Source organism: Xyrauchen texanus, chromosome 20 (genome assembly GCF_025860055.1).
Source record: "Xyrauchen texanus isolate HMW12.3.18 chromosome 20, RBS_HiC_50CHRs, whole genome shotgun sequence".
NCBI classification, from domain to species: Eukaryota; Metazoa; Chordata; class Actinopteri; order Cypriniformes; family Catostomidae; genus Xyrauchen; species Xyrauchen texanus.
Window position 1 is genome coordinate 41,191,722 of NC_068295.1, and position 22,999 is coordinate 41,214,720.

At 41.3% G+C, this 22,999-nt stretch overlaps 1 protein-coding gene across 2 annotated transcripts in view; it reads left to right on the plus strand.

Annotated features, from left to right (window-relative positions):
* The window catches only part of LOC127660463 (collagen alpha-1(XXI) chain-like), a 155,569-nt gene that overhangs the window by 24,953 nt on the left and 107,617 nt on the right, over window positions 1-22,999 (plus strand). For both annotated transcript variants that reach the window (XM_052150713.1, XM_052150714.1), the window contains exons 8-9: window positions 10,195-10,272; window positions 19,977-20,060. In XM_052150713.1, coding sequence (XP_052006673.1) covers window positions 10,195-10,272; window positions 19,977-20,060 — 162 coding nt within the window. The remainder of the gene's footprint in view (window positions 1-10,194; window positions 10,273-19,976; window positions 20,061-22,999) is intronic.

Below are 22,999 nucleotides of genomic sequence, written 5' to 3' on the forward strand. Positions count from 1 at the left end.
TAAATATGTTCTAAATAATATTATAATGCTGATTAAAATAGTCTACACTGTAATGCATTACATTGTACAAACTATTAATTTCTTTCTGCATCTTACTGCATATTTTGACATGACAAAAAAAAAGTCTAAGTATCTTACCAACCACATAGATGAATAAAAAAATGAAGAGACATAAACATATGATGGTTTAAAACATTCAAAGTATGAAATTGATAGAGCATATTATAAAATGTCACTTTGATATTGGAATATTAGTGTGTGTTTGTTATCTTTTGCCAGTGAATAAGCATAACATGGAATATTTTCAACATGTGCAACACAGCAGTCTTCTTGTAGAAAAGAGAAACCATGTCATGTTGACACCAAATGTTTCTGATATACAAAAGGGAGCACCATTGCCAGTGCTCTACAGTGCGGCCATTTAACTTGCGAGTCTACATGAACCAATTGACCCTTTGTTAAGCTCCGCCTCCTTGGTTAAAGTTGCTCTCTCTCTGACAAGCTTTGCAGAACGTCCCATAGAAAATGATTGGGAGATTGACTTGAACGCCACAATGTTTGGCAAAATATTCTTATAAACGGAATTGATAATATTCTTAGGTGGGCTGGAATGAAGAGGAACATTTAAAGCATATTACATATCTGATGGTTTTTGTTAATAAAATGACTAAATTATATATTAATTTGATTGAAAACTGTGGAGACTGTGAATCAGAATTGAGGCAAAAGATTATTACTGTCACTTGAAAAGAGAAACGTTTAATTTAATGCCGATAACACACCTGAAATGTGTAAGTGAACAGAACTGCTCATAATTACTCAAAAACACTCACTTTGTGAACTCTTTTTTTACTATCGCCTTTTTTATGAACTGAATCAATACATAAATGTATGGAGTTATATTTGTGCCACAATTCTGCATGCGCAAAATTATATTTTAAGGGCACAAAAATAAATTTTGCAGGTGTGTGAACTTAGTTTTGTAAAGCAATGTATTTTCTTCACAGTATCACAGTACATTTTTGTGCACTCAAAATATCATCTTGTGCACATGCAGAATTGTGGCACATATATAACTCCATATAAATGAATAAGGTACTTGTTTGTTTTGATTATTGGGGGTTGCCTCTCCCCATCCCCCCTTGAATCTATGCCCCTGGCATATTGTGTAGGATTAATGAATAAACTAAAAACATATTGTCATCTTTTCACACAGCACATGATGAAGTTTATCAAAGTTACCCTTCTCAAAAGCCTTCTGTGGCAGTATCATGGTACAGTGATGGTACAATATGGTAAAACCTTGGTATTTTTATTATATACAGTAAGCCTATATCATGGTATTTATATGGAGGCTACTCCAAAGAACATGGTATTGGTTTGGTTTTGGTACTTTTAAGCATTTTAATGTAATGTAAGTGTTTTGATACACTTTTAATTAGAAAGTAACTTTACCTGAGGTAGACAATGGTTCACAGGGTGCACTCGCACTCACACATGACTTCATCACTGGCCAACGATTGAATGCAGCTGCAGGTTTTGTTCCAATGAACTGTATGTAAATATTCACTTCAATCAGCATTGTTTTTGTTCTCTGTCTTCTAAAGCATCCGTTACTGTTTTACTGCATGACAAATAGCTTCAAACGATTCAACCCGCACATTAGACAAATTAACTGAGAAGAACCAAATCAAAAGACTGATTAATTCACGCATCGGGCGTCACTTCGATTCACGAGCCTCGCGCTCGTGAGTCTATGGCTGTGTTCACAATATCAGACTATCCATACTACTCTCACTGTTTTTTGCCAAACACAGGTCAGACAGAAACAGTAAGAGTACAGCATTTAGTACATGGCCTATTTTTTCTGTGGGGGGGCGCCACAACATGTCATCGGAAAACACACAAGGGCACATTTTGTTTGAAACAGATTGAACACATACTTATTGGCTCGGTAGATCGGTGCAACCAAAGCAAAGTCGCCCTAGGTACTTGCCTGTCGCCTAATGGGTTGACCGGCCCTGATAGCAGATTTAGTCTGCTAAAACCAATATCCTATCAATATGTTATACTCACATTAACATGCTAAATCTTTCAGAGAGTTGCAACTCTGAATGATGCAAGTGGTTAGGTTCTTTGAACTTGTTATCTGTTAGCCAATCAGCTCGCTCCTGTGTGATATGTCAAGTCAATCGGCTCACATGCTGTAAGGTTCTTTGAAGTGTAATCATATAGCCGTTCAACTTGCATACTCTCTCTCTTTGCCTAACATTTACATTTGTCCAGTTTGAAAATACAGATGTGGCCTCTAAAATTGAAAGTTTTTCCATGCGCATTCAGGCGAAACATCATGTGACATCATGCAGCATAATGCAGGATGGCATTTTATAATAAAAAAAAACTGTTGCACTTCTCACAATATCCACCAGGTGGCTCATGGGACAATAGAGGAAGAGCTTACGTCCCTCCACCAGTTACAGGTAGCCTAAACTGCATCTTTTCTAGGTGCATTATACAGTATCTCGTTTGCATTTTAAGTAAAAAATTTTTAAGAAAGGTGCAGTAGTAGAAAATATTAAATATAGGCTATAATACCTATATTACTATGGATATAAATATAGGCTAATAACCCTAATATATAACCTAACCCTTACCGTCGCATCATCCAGGTGGATGCTGCACACTGGTGGTGGTTGAGGAGAGTCCCCTGGTCACTGTGTAAAGTGCTTTGAGTGTAGTGTCAGAAATGTGCTATATAAATGTAACGTTTGGTTTTCGGCAACGGAGCCGATGGTTGTGCATGCCTTCCACCCTAAAGGTGTATGTTGCTGCTATCGCGGCTCACCACAACACAGTAGACGGCAAGTCCCTTGGTAAGCACGACTTAATCATCAGGTTCCTAAGAGGCGCCCGGAGGTTAAATCCCTCCCGGCCAAGCCTGTTCCCCTCCTGGGATCTCTCGGTAGTCCTCGCGGGCCTCCAGAGACCTCCCTTCGAGCCGCTAGAATCAGTTGGACTGTCCTGCTGATTGCGCTCGCTTCCATCAAGAGGGTCGGGGACCTGCAAGCGTTCTCTGTCAGCGACACTTGCCTGGAGTTCTGTCCGGCAGTCACACATGTGATCCTAAGACCGCGACCGGGCTACGGGCCCAAGGTTCCTACCACGCCCTTCAGAGACCAGGTAGTGAACCTGCAAGCGCTGCCCCAGGAGGAGGCAGACTCAGCCCCTTTGTTGCTGATAAAATGAATGGGAAAAATCCTCATTCAAGTAGATCGAAGCCGCACTTTCATGATTGGAAATAGCCAACGGATGTGGCAAAGAATGTCGTGCCTTACAGATGAAAGAGACAATCTCCTTTTATATACAGACATTGCCTGACAATCAACTCGAGAAAGCACATGCACATTAGCTGAACCAGCCTGAATTTTTTTTTTTTTTTTTTGTGTGTGTGTTTTGAGCAAAAGAAACTAAATTTATGATACTATTGTAGTCAGATTTGAAATATGTTCTTTGATTGCAATCTTGACAAATCGTTTTGGAGATTTTGGTCTTTCCCCATTGAAGTAGATAGGAGTTGTACAATTATGCTGCTTGTTTACATAGAAAATAGCTGCCCACCGTGCTCGAGAGTGTTTCAGATTGGTCACCAAGTGCACTGACTTGCCTCGAAAGGGGCTTTGATAAAATGTAGGCTTTCCAACATTAACCAATCATAAACACTGATAGTACTCTGATAAACAATTGCAAGTGATTGCCCGCCATTGCCGTATGAACCCAGAGATGTTAGGTGTGTTTGACTTCATGCAGAGCTATTCGGTAAGAAATTTAGTCCGACTTGAGACGGCGACACCACCGCGTCACAACGAAGTATACCATCAAAGTATCGCAAGAGCGTTTCAACTGCAGGCTTTGCAGTTTCTCCAATGCAGCTGCATGAGGTCTAAATGACGACAGCGCTTATTCGAGACTAGCTAGACTCACAACGTGACAACAGTTACACATTTCATGGGCTGCATTCCAATAGCATACTTCATATTCTACTCTTACTACTTCGCCTGTATCAATATAAATGTTGTAGTAGTGGCAGTAGTTTCCCCTGATAGCACATGTACATCACCCAGACATCTATATTTTGTGTATTTACATCTGGAAGATGCATTTTTTTAGGTTGTTTGCTCATCTGCAATACGTCTATAAGACGTTTCTTCTCAGATGTCAATAAGACATTCAGAAGATGTCTTTGAGATGTTTGTGTTTAGAATGTTTTTAAATAGGATCTTTTTAAGATGTTTAGCAGATGTGAATTGCGATGCTTTCCAGATTAAAAGATTTTAAACAGACATCTCAGAGATGTATGTATGCTATCTGGGTCAGCACATGACAGAAAGAACCACACCTTTAATATGTTCAGCTTGAACCAATCGGTGAGATTTGCCGTTTGCAGATGGGGGGCCTTCAAATTTAGGTATAGATTCTTTAGGATTTCCAAGTTTCTACCAGCCAAATATTAAAGCTTTAAATATGGAACACTTTTTTTTCCAGTGGGGCTCCAACATGAGACGCTGTGCAATGGCTAAAGAGGTTCACCCAAAGCTTGTTTCATAGAAAAATATTGAAAACAACGTGGATGGATGCAAAAATTTGGTCAGTGTGAACAGCCCCTAATATCCTTAAAATAATTTCTTTTTACAAAATTCTTCAAGTTTTCTTCAAAACTTTAATACAACGTCCAGAAAAAACTTTTTCTTTCAATCTTCACTTTTAATAAACAAAAATGTTTGGCCAAAAAAAGTTGTTTTTCTGTCAACAATTTTCTTCCCCATAATAAATACAACGTCCAGGAAAAAACTAATTCAGGTCCATTCTTTTGATTTGCGAAACTTTCTCTGCAGTTTGGGTGTGAGAAACTAAAATACGGGACAAATGGAGTCCCCTATGGATTTCATATGGAATGCAACTTTGTTCCGTCTAATACAGGACGATTTCATATTATATGGGATGGTTGGCAACCCTAAGACTCACCCACGAACTGCCATCCGATGCACATAGCAGAAGAAATTGGAAACATTTTTATCAAACAATCAGCATTGAATTGGTAGCACACAGGACTTTTTATTAGCCCACCTGGAAACATTTGTGTTAACAAGATAACACCATGCCGATACAATGAGCGATTTTGAGGACAAAATAATCACCAGATTTGTCCAAGTTTCGTTTGTGGGACATTGCAGAAAGTAAAGGAGAAATCCACAAGCAGAGCTAAATATTCTGCCTCGTTTTATTAGTTATGCCTGTGTAATACTCTGTGATGAGGTTTTGTGTGCTGTACTTAATCTCTCTACACATTTTCACATTGTTCCAGCATATTTTTTGTGCAATTGCTGTCGAGGAGACTACTGTGCAATTATATAAATAATTTATTTTCCAATGTCTGTCATTTTTACGGAATGAAATATCCTGTTAAATGCATCTATCTACAAGCTGCAGCAGCTATGGCGAATGTGCAACATTCGAGACAAACTATTGCAGTTCACCTGCTGGACAAGTTGACTGATAGTATTATCATGTGTACACAGTCTGAGGGTATAAAATCACTGTGTAATGCACACGCATAATGACCATTAAAACAAATGTTGTCAAATGGATCAATACTGATTGCAAGTGCAATATCAGATTGCACTTTAATCTACTTTAATTATACAGTACATTTGTTCAAAACCCTGCATCTTACGAATTAACATGACAACTTCAAAACACAAAACCCATCTGTGGAGGTGGGGGTGTGGTGGAGCGTTTGTTTAGAGAGAGAGAAAGCGGTAAGGGTGCACACACCATAGCGCTATATTTCTAACACAGGTTTCTGATTGCAGTGAGCAATGGGGAAAGCGTTATAAGGAGGAAACATGCCAGAGACTGGGAGAGAGAGCTTCAACCGCCCGTCAATGTCTTTGTGTGGAAGCTGAGAAACTGTTTGAGTTATTTGTTATTAAAACCCTACCTTTTGAGTAGAAGCCCACGTTTTCCCGTTTCCGCCTTTCATCCATCCTTGAACCCCGTTACACTAGTGCCAAAACCCAGGATTTTGGAGGAAATATAAGTTGACATGGAGTCCTCATCGTTGGCGGAAGCTTTCCAGTCCCTCGCCATCATGCTCAACATCAGGCCCTGCTGTACCAGGACCAGGATCTCCAATTCCAGGAGGTGCTCAGGGCTCAAGCAGAGGACCGGCAGGCGACCCGGAGCGTACTGCCCCATGAGAATGTGACCCCGGACACAGAATCCCCCATCCCTCCAGTCGACCTCATGAAAATGGGAGCAGAAGGCATTCTTAGACCTCTTTGAGAGGACGGACGAGATCTGGAGCTGGCTGCATGTGCAGTGGGTGGACTCATCCCAGCTTGCGACACATAGAGTGACCTGAATAAGTCCATCTTCCAGTGGGTCAGACACAGCCTCAAAGAGCACAGACAACACTTCCATTCAATGAAGATGGATGTGCGCGGCCGCCTGTTTGCCTTCACGCTTTCCAATCAGGTGCTGGGGAATGATTGTGTTGAATGCTGAGCTGAAATCTATGAACAGCATTCGAACGTATGAGTCCTTATTGTCTAGGTGGGTGAGGGCCAGATGGAGGGTTGTGGCGATGGCATCGTCCGTTGAACGGTTTGGACGATACGCAAACTGCAGTGGGTCTAGTGAGGGGGGCAGCTGGGTCTTAATGTGCCTCATGACGAGCCTCTCGAAGCACTTCATGATGATGGGTTTAAGTGCGACGGGACGGTAGTCATTGAGGCAGGACACTGAAGACTTCTTTGGCATGGGAATGATGGTGGTGGCCTTGAAGCACGTTGGAACGATGGCGCTGCTCAGAGAGATGTTGAAGATGTCGTTAAGAACATCTGCTAGCTGGTCTGCACATCCTCTGAGCACTCTGCCAGGAATGTTGTCTGGTCCAGCAGCCTCTACCTCAGTTGACTCTACGTAGAGTTTTCCTCACATCTGCCGTGGTAAGACAGAGCACCTGGTCGTTGGGAGGAGGGGTGGTCTTCCTCGCCACCACGTCGTTCTGCACTTCAAACCGAGCGTAGAAGTCATTCAGCGCATCTGGAAGGGAGGCATCTTTGTCACAGGCAACTGATGTTGTCCTGTAGTTGGTGATGGCCTGGATGCCCTGCCACATGCGCCGCGTGTCACCGCTGTCCTGGAAGTGACTGTGGATTCTCTGGCCGTGTGCGCGCTTTGCCTCTCTGATTGCCCGTGACAGTTTGGCCCTAGCTGTTCTTAGGGCTGCCTTATCGCCTGCTCTGAAGGCGGAGTCTCGGACCTCAGCAGCGTGCGCACCTCCGCAGTCATCCACGGCTTCTGGTTGGAGCGTGTGGTGATGGTCTTGGAGAAAGTGACATCATCAATGCACTTGCTGATGTAGCTGGTCACTGATGCTGTGTATTCCTCCAAGTTGGTAGAATCGCCATATGTTGCAGCCTCCCTAATCATGTGCCAGTCAGTACACTCAAAACAGTCCTGAAGAGCAGAGATGGCTCCTGCTGGCCAGGTTTTCACCTGCTTCTGAAGCGGTTTTGTGCGTCTGATGAGCGGTCTGTATGCTGGAATTAACATAACAGAGATGTGGTCTGAGTAGCCGAGGTGGGGGCGGGGCTCCGCCCAGTACGCGCCTGGGATGTTTGTGTAAACAAGATCAAGCGCGTTCGCCCCTCTCGTTGCAAAGTTCACATACTGATGGAATTTAGGGAGCACTGTCTTGAGATTCGCATGGTTGATATCCCTGGCGACAATAAACAGTCCGTCGGGGTGAGCGTTCTGCAGTTCGCTCATAGCCCCATACAGTTCACAGAGCGCTTCCTTAGCTTTAGCGCTGGGGGGAATGTAAACTCCGCTTATGCAAACAGTGGTGAATTCCCGTGGTAGATAAAAAGGTCTGCATCTAACAGTCACAAGCTCCAACAGCGATGAACATTAACTAGAGACTAGCATAGAGTTCTTGCACCATTCCGTGTTGATGTAAACACACAAGCCACCACCGCGAGTCTTACCGCAGAGAGCTGTATTTCTGTCGGCACGAAACGAGGCGAGCCCGTCTAGCTGAATGGCGGCATCCGGGAACTCTGTCACTGAGCCACGTCTCCGTGAAAACAAAGACGCAGCAGTTTCTAAACTCACGCTGCGTAGCCTGGATATAGTCCAGTTTATTGTCCAGGGAGCAAACATTTGAGAGCAGGATAGACGGGAGAGCCGGCCGGCTAGGGTTTGTTTTTAGCCTAGCATGGACCCCAGCCCTCTTTCCGCGCTTCCGCTTTCTCGCACACCGCTTACGACGTCCTCTCCCCCGGCCACCGGCATCAGGCGACACCGAGGACTGGAGGCCTGGTCTCCGCAGCAAGCCGAGTATGCGTAGTGCCTCCTGCAGGTCATCATGCAGCTTGGTTTTTGCATGAGTCTTATATTTCAGTAGTGTCTGGCGATGGTAGACACGAACACCGGTTGCTCCGATGTCCATGTGCAGCGATAGTCGGGATTTTTTAACAAAAATAGCACCATTGTGGATCCGGAGTGGCCGCTGCGTGCTACTGCGTACTAAGTACAGCACCATTGAAAAGAAATGTCTGGCCATCAAATGGGCTTTTCTCACCCTGCAATACTATCTGTTGAGGTGGGCCTTAACCCTCTGCTCTGACCACACATCACTCCAGTGGCTCCACCGCATGAAGGATACTAGCACGCAGATCACATATTGGTATCTGGCTTCACATCCATTTAAGTTCGAGGTGGTCCACTGACTGGGGACGTGGATGGCTGTTGTTGACTTTCTCTGTTGTGAGACTAGGATAGAGAGAATCTCGGTTCAACAGCCCATCAATGTGTTTATTTGTGGAAGCTGAGAAACTGTTTGAGTTATTTGTTATTAAAGCCCTACCTTTTGAATTGAAGCCCATATTTTCCCATTTCCTCCTTTCATCCATGCTTGAACCCTACCATCTTTAGTCTTACCCTGTTAATGACGGATTGGTAATAAGGAGTGGTGCTGGTGTAGTGGCTAAAGCACAGGGCTGTTAACCAGAAGGTTGCTGGTTCTAACCCCACGGCCACCACCATTGTGCCTTTGAGCAAGGCACTTAACTCCAGGTTGCTCTGGGGGGATTGTCCCTGTAATAATTGCACTGTAAGTCGCTTTGGATAAAAGCATCTGCCAAATGCATAAATGTAAATGTAATAACGATTACATAATTTTGTGGAAAAACCATCACGTTTATGGAATGCAAAGGTACAGAGTGGGCTGCTATCATTAAGGATGAGGTAGTTGGACATTTTTCGAGTTGAAGGTGGCCTGAAACTCAACTCTCAAACCTACTGCCAGTTTCTGGAAAGTACTTTCTTCGAGCAGTGGTACAGGAAGAAGTCCTCAGCATTCAAGAAGGCCATAATCTTTATGCAGGACAATGCTCCATCACATGCATTCAAGCACTCCACTGCTTGGCTAGCCAGTAAGGGCCTCATAGATTCCCAAATAATGACTTGGCCCCTTTCCTCACCTGACTTAAATCCTACTAAGAACTTGTGAGCCCTTCTCAAACATGAAATTTACAGTGAGGAAAGACAATACACCTCTTTGAACAGCATTTGGGAGGCTGTGGTTGATCGTGGTTGAGGCTGTGGTTTGACTTCAGCAAAGTTGATCGTGAACAGATCAAGAAACTGACAGACTGACAAAGTTATTGAAAAGAAGAGTGGCTATATTGGCCAAAAATATTGTATAATAGTAATTTTGTGATACTTATTTGTTGCACCTACTATAAAAATTGACAATAAACAATTGAGTTGGGAGAAATTATTTTTGTAATTTAGATGCCTAATAATTGCACACACTTATATATTCCCCTGAGAAAGACAAAACTCTCTTTTTCTTTGTTAAACATTCAGGTTTGAGGTTCAATAACATTTTGGATTGACTGAGAGCATTGTGTTTGTTCAACTATAAAAATGTATCCTGAGGAAAACAATTTGCCTAATAATTGGGCACGCAGTGTATTCACCAGTTGCTGAGCACACACTTAAAATATTATTAATTTTAACTAATAAGTTTGGCTACTGGACATCATGTATAAAACCTTGCCTTGCTCTTTCCCCCAATCCCTGCTTTTTCTATAACCATTTGTATTTTCTTCTCTTCCTTAACAGTTTGAAATACAAAAACTCAGAATCTACTGTGACCCTGAGCAGAATGACAGGGAGACAGCCTGTGAAATACCTGGAATTGTGAGTACCAGAATCTTGGATGTTTCTGTTTTGGCTCATTCAAATATGTTCCACCGATTTTTTTCATATTGCATCAAGTGTAATTTGATATTTGGATATTTTAAACCTTATTTACAGTGTCCCCAAAAAGTACTTTTTGCACACATTTAATAGTGTCTAAATGCAATTGCATTAGATAACAAAATCTCAAACCAGGTGGTATCTGAAAACAAATGATGCAAGAGCTTTTCTCAGAACTAACTTCTGAGCCTTTTTTGCAGTAACTTTAACTAACTGTTTCCAAGGTGATTTTTAGTGGTTGTATAAAATCAGATCCCTTTTATTTTAAACAGTTGTCCTAATACTTCTTTTTACAATGTTTTGCTTGACAAGCGTGCTGCTTCTATCTTTCTAATCAATAACTGAAACTTGGTGTAATATTTTGTTACATAATGCAAAGGTATTTGCACAAATACTTTTTGTGGCCACAGTCAAGAACATGTTCTGTAATGTGTTTAGTGTACTAAAAACATCTAATCTGTTTTATTTTACTTACAAAACAAAAGCATGATACTTGCTCAGAACTCTTTATTACAAATGTTAGTCATAGTCTTGAGCAACATCAGCTTTGTCATTGTTTTCAGGCAACTAACCTAATTGCATGATCTGGTTCCCCCAACTCTTTCAGACTCAGGGCACTATTTTCATGACCGCGCTAGGCACAGAGCAGCACGCAACGACGGTGCACAACACCTTATCCTACGAGCAATTATCACGTAAGCGCAAAGCACAAGTGGCCGTGGGTGGAAGTGTTTGCACTATCAGTGGGTGTATGCGTGCAAACTGCTGGCATGTTAATTTAGTGCTGCAAAGCAGAATTTATTCTAGACATAAGTCTAAACTCAGTTCCTGCATTAGCAGTTTGAAGAATCCACCAGCAGGTGGTAATAATGTTCATGTCAAAAATACCGTGGAACATTCAAATATGTCCACTGTTGTAGCTGTTTTACGAAACCAAAAATTTAAGAAATTTGTGTTCAACTTTCTCAAGATTTTTTTTAAATTATTATTCTGATGTTTTTATTTACAATTGTATTTATGATCAGATTAATAATGGCATTTTTCCACCTGTTTTTGTAGAGTGATATTTAACTCACTGCAAATTGAATGTTTAAATTTGGGGAGGTGGTTATATCAGACTTTTTTTTACCCCTTCATTATTTTAATTCTATCTTTGTTTAGTTTGAAATGTAATTCAAATTTAGAAATACTTTTTCTTTAAAGTTTTTGTGTTTCAATAAATGGATAAAATTTTTAAAATAAATCGACAGGTAGAAGTGAAGTGCGTTAAAAAAAATAAATAAAAAATAAGTCCCTTAATCCACAGCCTAACCTGGAAAGCCAATACAATCAATGTTAATACTAGCCATGATTTGTGTCAGTAGATTAATATGATTAATAATACTTATATTCGCTACATATTTAGAAATCGCGGGGGTGGTCGGGGGTGGGGGGTTAGGACCCTCCCATGTGAGGGTTGTCCCCCCTAAAATATCATTAAAATATGTGTATTGTAACAACAAAAAACCCCTTGGTGTCGCCTTCAAAAATTGCTCTTGAGAATTGTTATGTTTATTGTCGCCCCCAACATTTTGATGAAATTTTCGCCCCTGATTCTCTATAATTTAAAGAACCCTACATCCAAATCCTGACAAGAACCACATTTTCAATGCATATAAAAGGAGCTTATCACTATAAACATGTTTATCACTATAAACATGCCTGACATTTAACAACTACTGAATTGTTAATGCACAAAATAACGTAAGTCCATATTTCTATTTGTCTAATTAATTGCATAAAGCCCATTTACACTACCAACGTCTTATGAATGTGCTGTCTTCATGTATATCACTGGTACTTGACAGGGAATGGAATATATGTTGTAGGAATGCTGACGATGAGATAACTGGAGAAAAACCTCTGAATTAAATTGCACTTGACCCAGCCCATTAGTGCTTTGCACGCACACTTTAACCATACCCAATTGTGCCTAGAATTAGCGCATGCTTAAAACGAACATACCAAAACTTCACAGATATGCCCACTGACTTTGCACATATGACGTGTCGCATGGCGATAAGCGCAGTGCTCTTAAAATAGGGCCCTAACTGTTTAGACCTGTAGGGCATTTATAAACACTGTGCCAAACTTTTTTTTTTTTTTTTTTTTTTTTTTACCTTAACTACCTTTTCTATTTTCACATGTCATGCCTTGCACCTCTGAGCTAAATTATGATTTTTGCTCAGGCTGCTTCATATATGTTCATTGCTTTCTTTTTAGGATGGAGAGGTATGTACTTTGGAAGATGGCTTTGCTCGCTTTCAAATGTTACTCCTTATCTAATTTTGAATTGCAGAGGTAAGATTTGACTCATGTTCTTATGGAGTGTCCACATAATATCATAACTGGTTTAAGCTATGTGATATCTAAGGACTGATAGCAGCTTTGAGAATGTCTGGCTGAATGATGCTGTTGAGACAGTCCACATTAACTTCCTCACTGACAAAAGCATTCAGTGAAGTCATTGACAAATAACTTCACAATGATTGGCAAGGGATGGGAAATGAGGAATTTATGATTCCAGTTCTGAAGTTACTTCTGAAGTTCTGAGTTCTCAATTACTTAAGGGTTCCTGAAACGATTCTTTTAGTATTTTGAGAAATAAATATTGTTAACACTTTACTTTTAATGGTTCCATTTAATGTCAATTAGTTAATGCATTTGATATCATGAACAAACAACTAACACTTTATTTGTTACAGCATCTTTTAATATTTGTAAATGTTAGTTAATAAAAATACAATTGTTTATTGTTAGTTCATGTTAGTTCATAGTTCAAAGTCAACTAATGTTAACTAATACAATTCTTGATTTGTTTATTCATGTTAACTGCTGTTTACAAATGGAAACTTATTGTAAAGTTTTACCAAAATATTTGGAAAATAAATAGAATTTCAGAACAGAACTTCATGAAAATGATTCCCGTATAATAAAAACTAAAACAATAACCTAACTGTATAAAAGATGATATCAGGTGGTAATGGTATGGTACTTTCACATAATCTTGTACTTACACTAGTATTTGTATGTTCTCTTATGTAACGTATGGTTTTAACACACATACATTTAAATTTTTTGCAAAGACACCGAAATCCACAATATTTACATAACAACAACATCTAAAACAGAATTTTTTGTATTAAAAACTTTAGAGACTTACAAATGTTAATATATCCTTATTGAATCCATGGATATTGAATTCATGGAATTAAAGGGATCATGTCATGAGGAATACAATTTTCTTTGATATTATGACATAAGAGTTTGTTGTACTATAACAATATACAGTACGTTTCAGAACTCAAAACATCCTCCATAATGTACAAAAAGCATTTATTAAAACCAAGCTGCAAAAACGCCCCATTCTCTACTTCCGTGGTTTTCTGACGTCACACGGGGGTTCATTAATTCATATCCGCCTCAGCAGCTGGATATCATCACCAGCTTTTACAATGTCACACCCTTGGCACGCCCATTGAGAGTAGGACAGATAGATCTACTATTCCTGCACACCATAGGGGACTTACTCAGGACACCATCTTGTGCCCATCTGGACTATTTTTAATAATTTTTTGTATACATAAACATGCTATAGATAGACATAATGCATTTTCGGTGATGTGCGTCACCTTTAAAGAGCGGAACAAGTTCAACTTCAAAAAATGCGTATAGCTCTGTGAGAACCATTCTTGTCCTGATTGTAAATAGACATGGAAGGCATCTCAGTTACTGTCGTAACCTCCGTTCCCTGATGGAGGGAACGAGACATTGTGTCGATGTAGTGACACTAGGGGTCTCTCTTGAGAGCCTCGGTTACCTCTTATCTTTGAGAAAGAAAATGTGTTAGATGAGGCTGGGGCAATCTAACACTATAAAACACATCGGGTAAGTTGTTCTTTTCCTATCCTAATCTTTCAGGGGGAAAAGACCCCATGGAGACCACATCCTTCCCAGCAGGGGAGGTTAGCATGTGGCAAAACCAGCCACATATGGAGGTGGCGCAGTGGTAGATCCTGCCTCGACGGGGAACAGCTCTACAAATACAGCAACCATGTACAGAGGGAACTCTGCTCAAGGGAGACTCGGGTCCACTGACAGGGGGACCATACCATGGAAAATATACCACAAGTGATTATCTGAATAATCAGTACCTGTGCAGCACCTGTTCCAGTACAGGCAAGTCAGTGCCTGCAGTGGGCCCAGCTGCAAACTCCTCCCCTGAATTCGGAGCCAGAGGACTAGGGTGGAAGGACATCCAGGGTCCGTGACTTGTGGACTTGACTGGGGGAGTAGAGCGCACATCTTCGCCTCAGGAGAGGGGAAAGGCGATATGCGCAAGATATACACCTGGCCAGCTGTTCCGTAGTATCGAATTCAACATGGTCAGACCTGACAAAACATGGGATGAGACCAGCTCAACCCGGAGATTGTAAAATCTTGCAAAGGTATTAGGTGTTGCCCGCGCTCTGCAGATGTCTGCTAGAGAGGTGGCATTGGCCAGTGCCCACAAGGATGCCACACTCCTCGTAGAATGTACTCCAACCTGCAAGGGGGCGGGCATGGCCTGGGTCTGGTAGGCCAACGCAATGGCGTCCACAATCCAGTGGGCAAGCCTCTGTTTGGAGAAAGCGTTCCCTTTCCGCTGTCCACCAAAGCAAACAAAGAGCTGCTCAGAGTGTCTAAAGCTCTGCGTGTGATCCAAATAGGTGCGCAAAGCACGCACCGGACACAGCAACGCTAAGGCTGGGTCAGCCTCCTCCCGGGGCAGCACCTGCAGGTTCACTACTTGATACCTGAAAGGTGTCGTAGGAACCTTGGGCACGTTGCCCGGTCGGGGTCTCAGGATGACGTGAAAATCTGCCAGACCAAACTCTAGGCAAGTGTTGCTGACAGAGAACGCTTGCAGGTCACCAACCCTCTTGATGGAAGTGAACGAAATCAGAAGGGCCGTCTTCAAGTAAAGGGCCTATAGTTCGACTGACTCTAGTGGCTCAAACGGGGCTCTCCACGGCCCGAGAGGACCATGGAGAGATCCCATGAGGGGAACTGGCATGGCCTAGGAGGGTCTAGCCTCCAGGCGCATCTAAGGAACCTGATGATTAGGTCCTGATTCTCTAATGACTTACCCTCCTTTGCATCATGCTGAGCCACTATGGCGGCTAAATAAACCTTCAAGGTGTGGGGGACAGCCACCCTCCAGCCTCTCCTGCAGAAATGAGAGCACTGACCTGACTGTGTACCTCAACGGGTCTTCAGATCTGGAAGAACACCAATTTGCGAATAAGCGCCACAGTAGAGGGAGCTCTTGCTTGAGTGATCGTGTCTACTACTGCTGGTGGTAGACCGCTTAGATCTTCCATATCCCATCCAAGAGACAGATTTGGAGGTTCCAGAGATCTGGGCGCGGATGCCAGAGGGTGCCCCGGCCCTGAGAAAGTAGGTCATTCTGCAGGGGAATCCGCCAGGGAGGTGCTGTCGAGATGAACGTGAGATCCAAGAACCAAGTCTGAGTGGGCCGGTAAGGGGCCATGAGAGTGACTTGTTCCTCGTCCTCCCTGATCTTGCATAGGACTTATTCAAGTAGGCTCACTGGGGGAAATGCGTACTTGCGCAGCCCCCGGGGCCAGCTGTGTGCCAGCGTGTCTGTGCTGAGGGCGGCTTCCATCAGAGAGTACCAGAGTCACATGTGGAGGTTGGATGTGCCAACCCAGCCGCGGTCCTATCCAGGAGCCAGCGGCTGCATGCCCATTACACATGGCATCCCAGCCTGACTGGGAGGCGTCTGTAGTAACTACGACGCTCTGAACACCTGCTGTAGGAGGACTCCAGCCCCTAGAAAACAGAAGTCTTTCCAAGGACTGAATAAGTGACAGCAGGAGGGGGCGAGGGTCACACGGTATGTGCCGTGGCGCCATGCCCATCTCGGGACTCGAGTCTGAAGCCAGTGCTTAAGCGGTCTCATATGCATCATCCCGAGTGGCACGACTGTTGCTGAGGATGCCATATGCCCCAGGAATTTCTGTGAAGCTGAGAATTAAACTTAATTTATCTTTTGTTTCATTAAAGCTGCGTTTAGATCCTCATTCCTCACCTACCTTGTTACAGAAAGACTGACCAAATATTCTGCTTCTGAAGCAAGGGGACAGTCCAGTTGAGGATCATGTCTGTGAATTTTTAGAGTTAGTGAATTTAGTGCACTATCCAGACCGCTCTCTGGTGGTTGTCCTCCAGACAGCGGTCTGAATAGTGCACCAAAGGAACTGATACCTCCGGCTGATCCTCAGAATGCTCTGGAAATTTGCGGATCACTTTACACAGTGTATTATAGCGGGAACCCTGGGCCAAAACCTGCATCTTCTGTTCCTTCATCCAAGCCTTCCACGGCTTCTTCATCCAAGCCTTCCACAGCCATCGAGCCCGTGCCAACACCTGCCATGGTCAACAAGCCCGTGTTCACAACCACCAAGGTCGTTCCAGAGTCGCTGCCAGTGCTCACGATGAATTCGGAAGTCTGTACCCAGTTGCTGTCATCTCTTGTCGAGCCTCCCACGGCTCCGCCTTCCATGGCTTTGCTCCTTGAGCCTCCAATGGCTCCGCCTTCAGTGGCTTTGCCCCTCGAGCCTCCCATGGCTCTGCCTTCCGTGGCTTTGCCCCTCGAGCCTCCCATGACTTTGCCCCTCGAGCCTCCCACGGCTCCGCCTTCCGTGGCTTGGCCCCTCGAGCCTCCCATGGCTCCGCCTTCCCTGGCTTTGGCCCTCGAGCCTCCCATGGTTCCGCCTTCCATTTTGCCTACCTCTCCTCCAGCAGCTCCACCAGCTGACCCAGTCCTGCCCTGTGGCTGCCTTCCAGGTGTCCTGGCCCAGTCCCTGCTCTGTAGCCACCTCCCAGACCTCCTGACACTGTCTCGGCCCTTTGGTGGCCTCCCAGGGGCTCTGTTATGTATTCCCTTTTTTTTTGCCTTGACTTTTATGTTGTTTAGTTCCCTGTTAGTTTTGTAGACCTTTGTAGTTTTCTTTCATGATTGTTTTTACCTTGATTGTTTTCCCCAGGTGTTATCTCATTCCCTTGTTTGCCCTTGTTTCCCCTGGTTTCTTTGTTAGTCTATGCATGTGTTGTTAAGCTCTGTACTTGGTTCCCTGTGTTTTGTTTCTTTATATTCTGAGTACTTAGTTTATCTTTTGTTTCATTAAAAGCTGCGTTTAGATCCTCTTTCCTCGCCTGCCTCGTTACACAATGTTAAAATAAATACAAATTCTGTAATCTTTTAATCATTCATTATTTTGTTTGTCATGGGACGCAAAAGGAGTTTGAATATGCTGCGGCTCAAAAAAAATTAAAAAAATAAAGCACAATAAAACAAAGTAATCCATTTTTTTTGTGCACCACAATCCAAGCCTTCAGATAGCTCTGTGTGAGCAATAGACCCAAATTCAAGCCTTTTATTTAATGATATTCATCAAGTGGACAGCCATAACTGTCAACTCCTGCATTGATTTCAAAATTCAGAAATTACCATCCCAAGAAACCGGTCACGTATCTCATGATCTTGATTGGGACATGCCATATTATGGAGTGCATGAGGAGAAAAATGTTTGCGATTGAAAACGTACATTTGTACCTCACACAAAATATATTATTTGCCATCAGGAAGCACACTGAATGCAGCACGTCATCGTTTGTACTACTTTTGTACTGCCTTTTGCCTATTTTTTCTTTATTAAATTATTACAATTCAATTTTTCTGTTTTTTTTTTTATACGGTTAAGAAATTGTTAGGGTCATGTTTGGGGGTAGAGTTAAGGGATAAAAAATATCCATAAAATAATAAAATTTACAAAACTATTTATAATAGATTTCTAAATATTTAGCATTTTTTAAGCTTTAAATGGTGTCAAAATTACCATATTGTTTGTTTCAGCGTTTATCCAAACATGCAAAATATGTATGTTTAAATGTTGCGTATAAAAGCTATGTACAATAATAATAATGTGATCAGGCTGGGTACTTTGATACCATGCTACGAAACTATTACCATAATTCATGCTCCATGGTCTTTACTTGGTACTCCTAAAGTACTAAAATTGTACAATCTCAGATAATTTTATGTAAGTGGTGGTCTAAAAGTATACATTCAAATTCAACATGAAATCAACAATGCCCCTATTTACTTTTCCACATCCAATTCATTTCCAGTGGATAAAATCAAGTTTAGTCTTGATTTTCCTTACTGATAATGAAAGTAAAATGGATTAATACCAAATACCAAAGTCAAGTCAATTTTATTTGTATAGCGCCTTTCACAACACACATCGTTTCAAAGCAGCTTTACAGAAGATCAACATTAACAGACGATAAAACTGTTATGTCTATAAAGTCGATTAATCATCATTGTGTAATTTAGATAAAATACGATTTTTAATAGTGTTTAAAAATAATTAAATGATAATTGTATTAATAGTGAGCAATCTGTAGGCGACTGTGGCAAGGAACACAAAACTCCATAAGATGTAGATTAATGGAGAAAAATAACCTTGGGAGAAACCAGACTCACTGTGGGGGCCAGTTCCCCTCTGGTAACATTATGAATGTAATGTAAATATTAATTATGTATAGGTAAAATCATGGTTTAAAATTATTAAACTAAGTATTAAGGGTCAGTGATTAAACATTGATTGTGTTTGAACTGTAAGATTAATGACTAATGTCTTTGAAGTCCATCTTGATTAAATGCAGAAGTTCACATAGATGCAATTGTCCTTGTTAATTGGCTACAAGGCTACAAGGCTTTTGTTGTCAATAGTTAGTCTATGCATTCCATTTCAAGATCGTAGTCCATCAATAGACCGAGGTGATGCAGGTTGGAGTTGACATCATTTCATCCTCTGAAGTCCATCATAATACATTGAAGTGATGTTTGGCTGGCACCGGCTGCATTTAGTCATCATCATTCTGCGACATGTAGCAGTGGAGTCCAACATGAAGCAGGAATGGTGCTGGATCCAGCCGGTTCTGGTGACCTCAAGATAGGAGTCCCGAGGTTGAGACAGGGAAACAAATGAAAAGATGTAAGCGTAGATGCCATTTAATTTATTGCAGAGTTAGAGATCATGCTCAATGATTCTGGTTTCTGGTTCCGGCAGACCCAACTAAAGCAGCCTAAGTGTGGGTTGGAGGATAAATTAGGTGTATGCCTGGCTAAATAGATGAGTCTTTAGTCTAGACTTGAACTGAGAGAGTGTGTCTGCATCTCGAACAGTGTTTGGGAGACCATTCCATAGTTTAGGAGCCAAATATGAAAAGTATCTCCTCCTTTAGTGGATTTTGATATTCTAGGAACTATTAACAGGCCAGAATGAACGTGTTGGAATATAGCGTGGTAGAAATCACTTAAGTACTGCGGAGCTAGACCATTCAAAGCTTTGTAAGTAGTTAACAGAATTTTAAAATCAATACGGAATTTTGATTTTCAAAACATGAAACTGAATGCTGTTTTGGCAACATAGTTGGCATTGTTTGGCTGAGAAAGAAAAAATTATGTCAGAGACTTCATGTTAAACAAAATGTTGTAAAGTATAGACTGTTTCTCTTTTCTTTTTTTCCAGTGTGTTAATGGACCAGGTGATATTGATCCAACCCCAGAGCCATGCATCTGTCCACCTGGGCCACCTGGTACCCCGGGACAGAAGGTACAACGTACAGTAAAAAATAAAACAATTATGTTCCTACCCCTTAAAGGTTCTGTAAGCATTTTGTTGTTTAAATAGAATGGCACTACAATAACATCCCTATTACCTGAGGGATACCACTGAAATAGGTGTCCTGAAATGGGAAGCTGAAAGCATGGTAGTTAAATGCAAAGGCAAAATTAATGGAGAGATATGGAATGCATTATGCAGTCAATCCTCTTAAGGTCAGATATTATTTTTAAACGGGATGCAAGGCAGTGATGCAGCAATATCGTTTACATGTTAAGAGGACCCATATGAGAAATTTTGTTTTAGTTTTTAAGTCATTTGATGCAAATAAAATACACATCCTCACTGCTGTTTCACGATTTCTTCCTTGAGTTCCTTGAGCGTCGGAGGTAAAAAAAGCTCTCTGGGCTTTAGTGGCACTAGTTGTGCTGGATTTGTTAACTGCAGCAGCTCCTGACATGTGATCCAAAGCTCATATTTTATCTCATATTTATTAACACACTTGCCATAAAAAAAGACAAAAAACAAAACTTGTCTGTGTACAAATGTTAGCTCCATGTGTGAATGGCAGTTTATTGTTTATTGTTGTTTATTTATGGTTTATTGTTTCTTTTAAAAAATGTTAATCTCAGAGAGAAATAGAGGCAAATATTTGCGTTTGGTGTGCAAAGGCCTTAAAGGAATATTCCAGTGTCAATGCAAGTTAAGCTCAATCGACAGCATTTGTGATATAATGTTGATTACCACAAAAATGTATTTTGACTTGCTTGCCCCTCCTTTTCTTTAATAAAAAAGCAAATAATCTTGCGTCACTTACTATGGAAGTGAATGGTGGCCAATTTTTAAATGTTAAAATACTCTATCAGACATAAATAGTAGTGTGATGAAATTGCTTAATAACCTGTTCTGTGTAAAGTTATAGCCAATTTTGCAACTTCGTTGCTATGACAATGTAATGTAAACAAACCCTCAAATGACCATAACAACTTTACAGCTCAAATAATACAAAAGTTTAACAAAATAATTAATGTAAGTGCTTTAATAAAATTATAAGATTCACATTTCTGCCTTGAAACCCTCCAAAATTTTCCCACATTTACTTCCATTGTAAGTGCATTAACTGTTACCAGCTTTTTTTTTTAAAGAAAAGTTTAATTACATTTTTGTGGTAATCAGCATAATGCCAAAAATGCTGTCAATTGATCTTATCTTATACTGAACCCAGAAAGTTTGGTGGAAGTTTCTTATAGCATCTTTTAATCAAGCTGTTGGTGGTCTTACACAACAGAACGTCTGTGATGTATTCCCTGTTTCTCTGATTAGACTTTTATGTTGAAATTCTGGTTTAATTCCCCGTTCCTGTTAGTTTTGTAGTCCTTTGTAGTTTTTTTTACAGGTGTTCCTCATTCCCTTGTTTCCCCTGGTTTCTTTGTCAGTCTTTGCATGTATTGTTTGATGATCTGTGCTTGGTTCCCTGTGTTTTTGTTTTCTTATATTCTGAGTTATTTTTTTTATCTCGGTTTTATTAAAGCCGTGTTTATATCCTCCTTCCTCGCCTGCCTCGTCACAACGCCTTTGAGTAAAAATGGTTAAAAAGTATTGTTAGAGTTCAGCACTGTATTTATGGACACTGCTTATATAATCACTTCATTGCATCAAATTTACCTAAAAGTTTCCAAAAGGCAAGTTTGAAGTTTATAAGGTCAAGCCTATGCTTGAAACCACATGCTGTGTTTCAGCAGGTGATCGCCATAAAATGGTCCTAATCAGTATTCCAAATTGCATGTGGAAAGATTTTTATTGGCTTTGGAATTTTATAGAGTTAAATACAGACTTCATGCAATGCTGTACTTTCATGTACAAATGCATACTGTTTAGTTTTCAGTTTTCACATATAAGAGACTAAAATAAAGCCACATCACAAATCATTCATGAATAAATATATGTTGATAAATGCCTTTAAAGATTCCCAGAGTTGGGTGGTATGAGTGGTATAGCTTGCAAAGAAGAAACAACTTAATTGGGAGAGATTCTGCTGTACCATTGATGTTATCGTATATCCACGTGTTATTTTAAAAATTCAGCACCATGCAGAAACAAATATAGTCTACTCCCAAACTTTGTCACAGTTGTGTGACTCCAATGTAGTTGTCAATAATAATGGGAGCTATTTCATTTTGGCGCATCATGAGCCACCACCTGTTTTCAGTGTATCCACGGTGAAAGAGTAAGCTGTTTACCGTTGCAACTTGTCACATTAATAAAGAATTCTGAAGTAAAACATAATTATAATGTATGATAATGTAAATTAGGTTGTCTGAGTCTATACAAATCTAGCTTAAAACTTATAAAGTTCGTAGAAATGTAATGTTTCCTTTACAAAAATCTTCACTAGGATGCTGCGCTGAGAAAAGCGCTTTGGGAACAATCCTACATTGTGTCCAGCTGTGAATATGTGGGTAACACGTCAATGAACATTGACCGGAATTTATAGCCTCGGCTGCTGAGATCATTGGATGCACCTGTGGCCAGGCTATTAATAGATGCGTCACCAGCATGTCGTCAGATCTAATTTATTCAGAGCCATTCTGTGTGTGTGTCTCACAAACCTGTCAAAGTTTGTTTGGGGGAAGAGCATGCTGCTCTCGCGTTGGAGTGGGGCGGGTGCGTGCATTGCGATCTGCTTTCGGGCAAAATGCTTCACGCTCGCCTCGCTTGCTTTCAGGAGTGAGCGCCCACACTTCATTCGTGGGGCTCTCTCGTGGATCTGGTTGAGGAGAGAGAGACGGGTTCGTCCCTTTCCCTCGCTCTCTCCCTAGATCCAGCTGATCCTTCTCTCCCTATCCTTCTTCGGTTCACGAGGGGGATGCTGAATCTCTGTACGTGCCACGCACAATAATAAAGCAGATAACAACAGACCCACCCCCCCA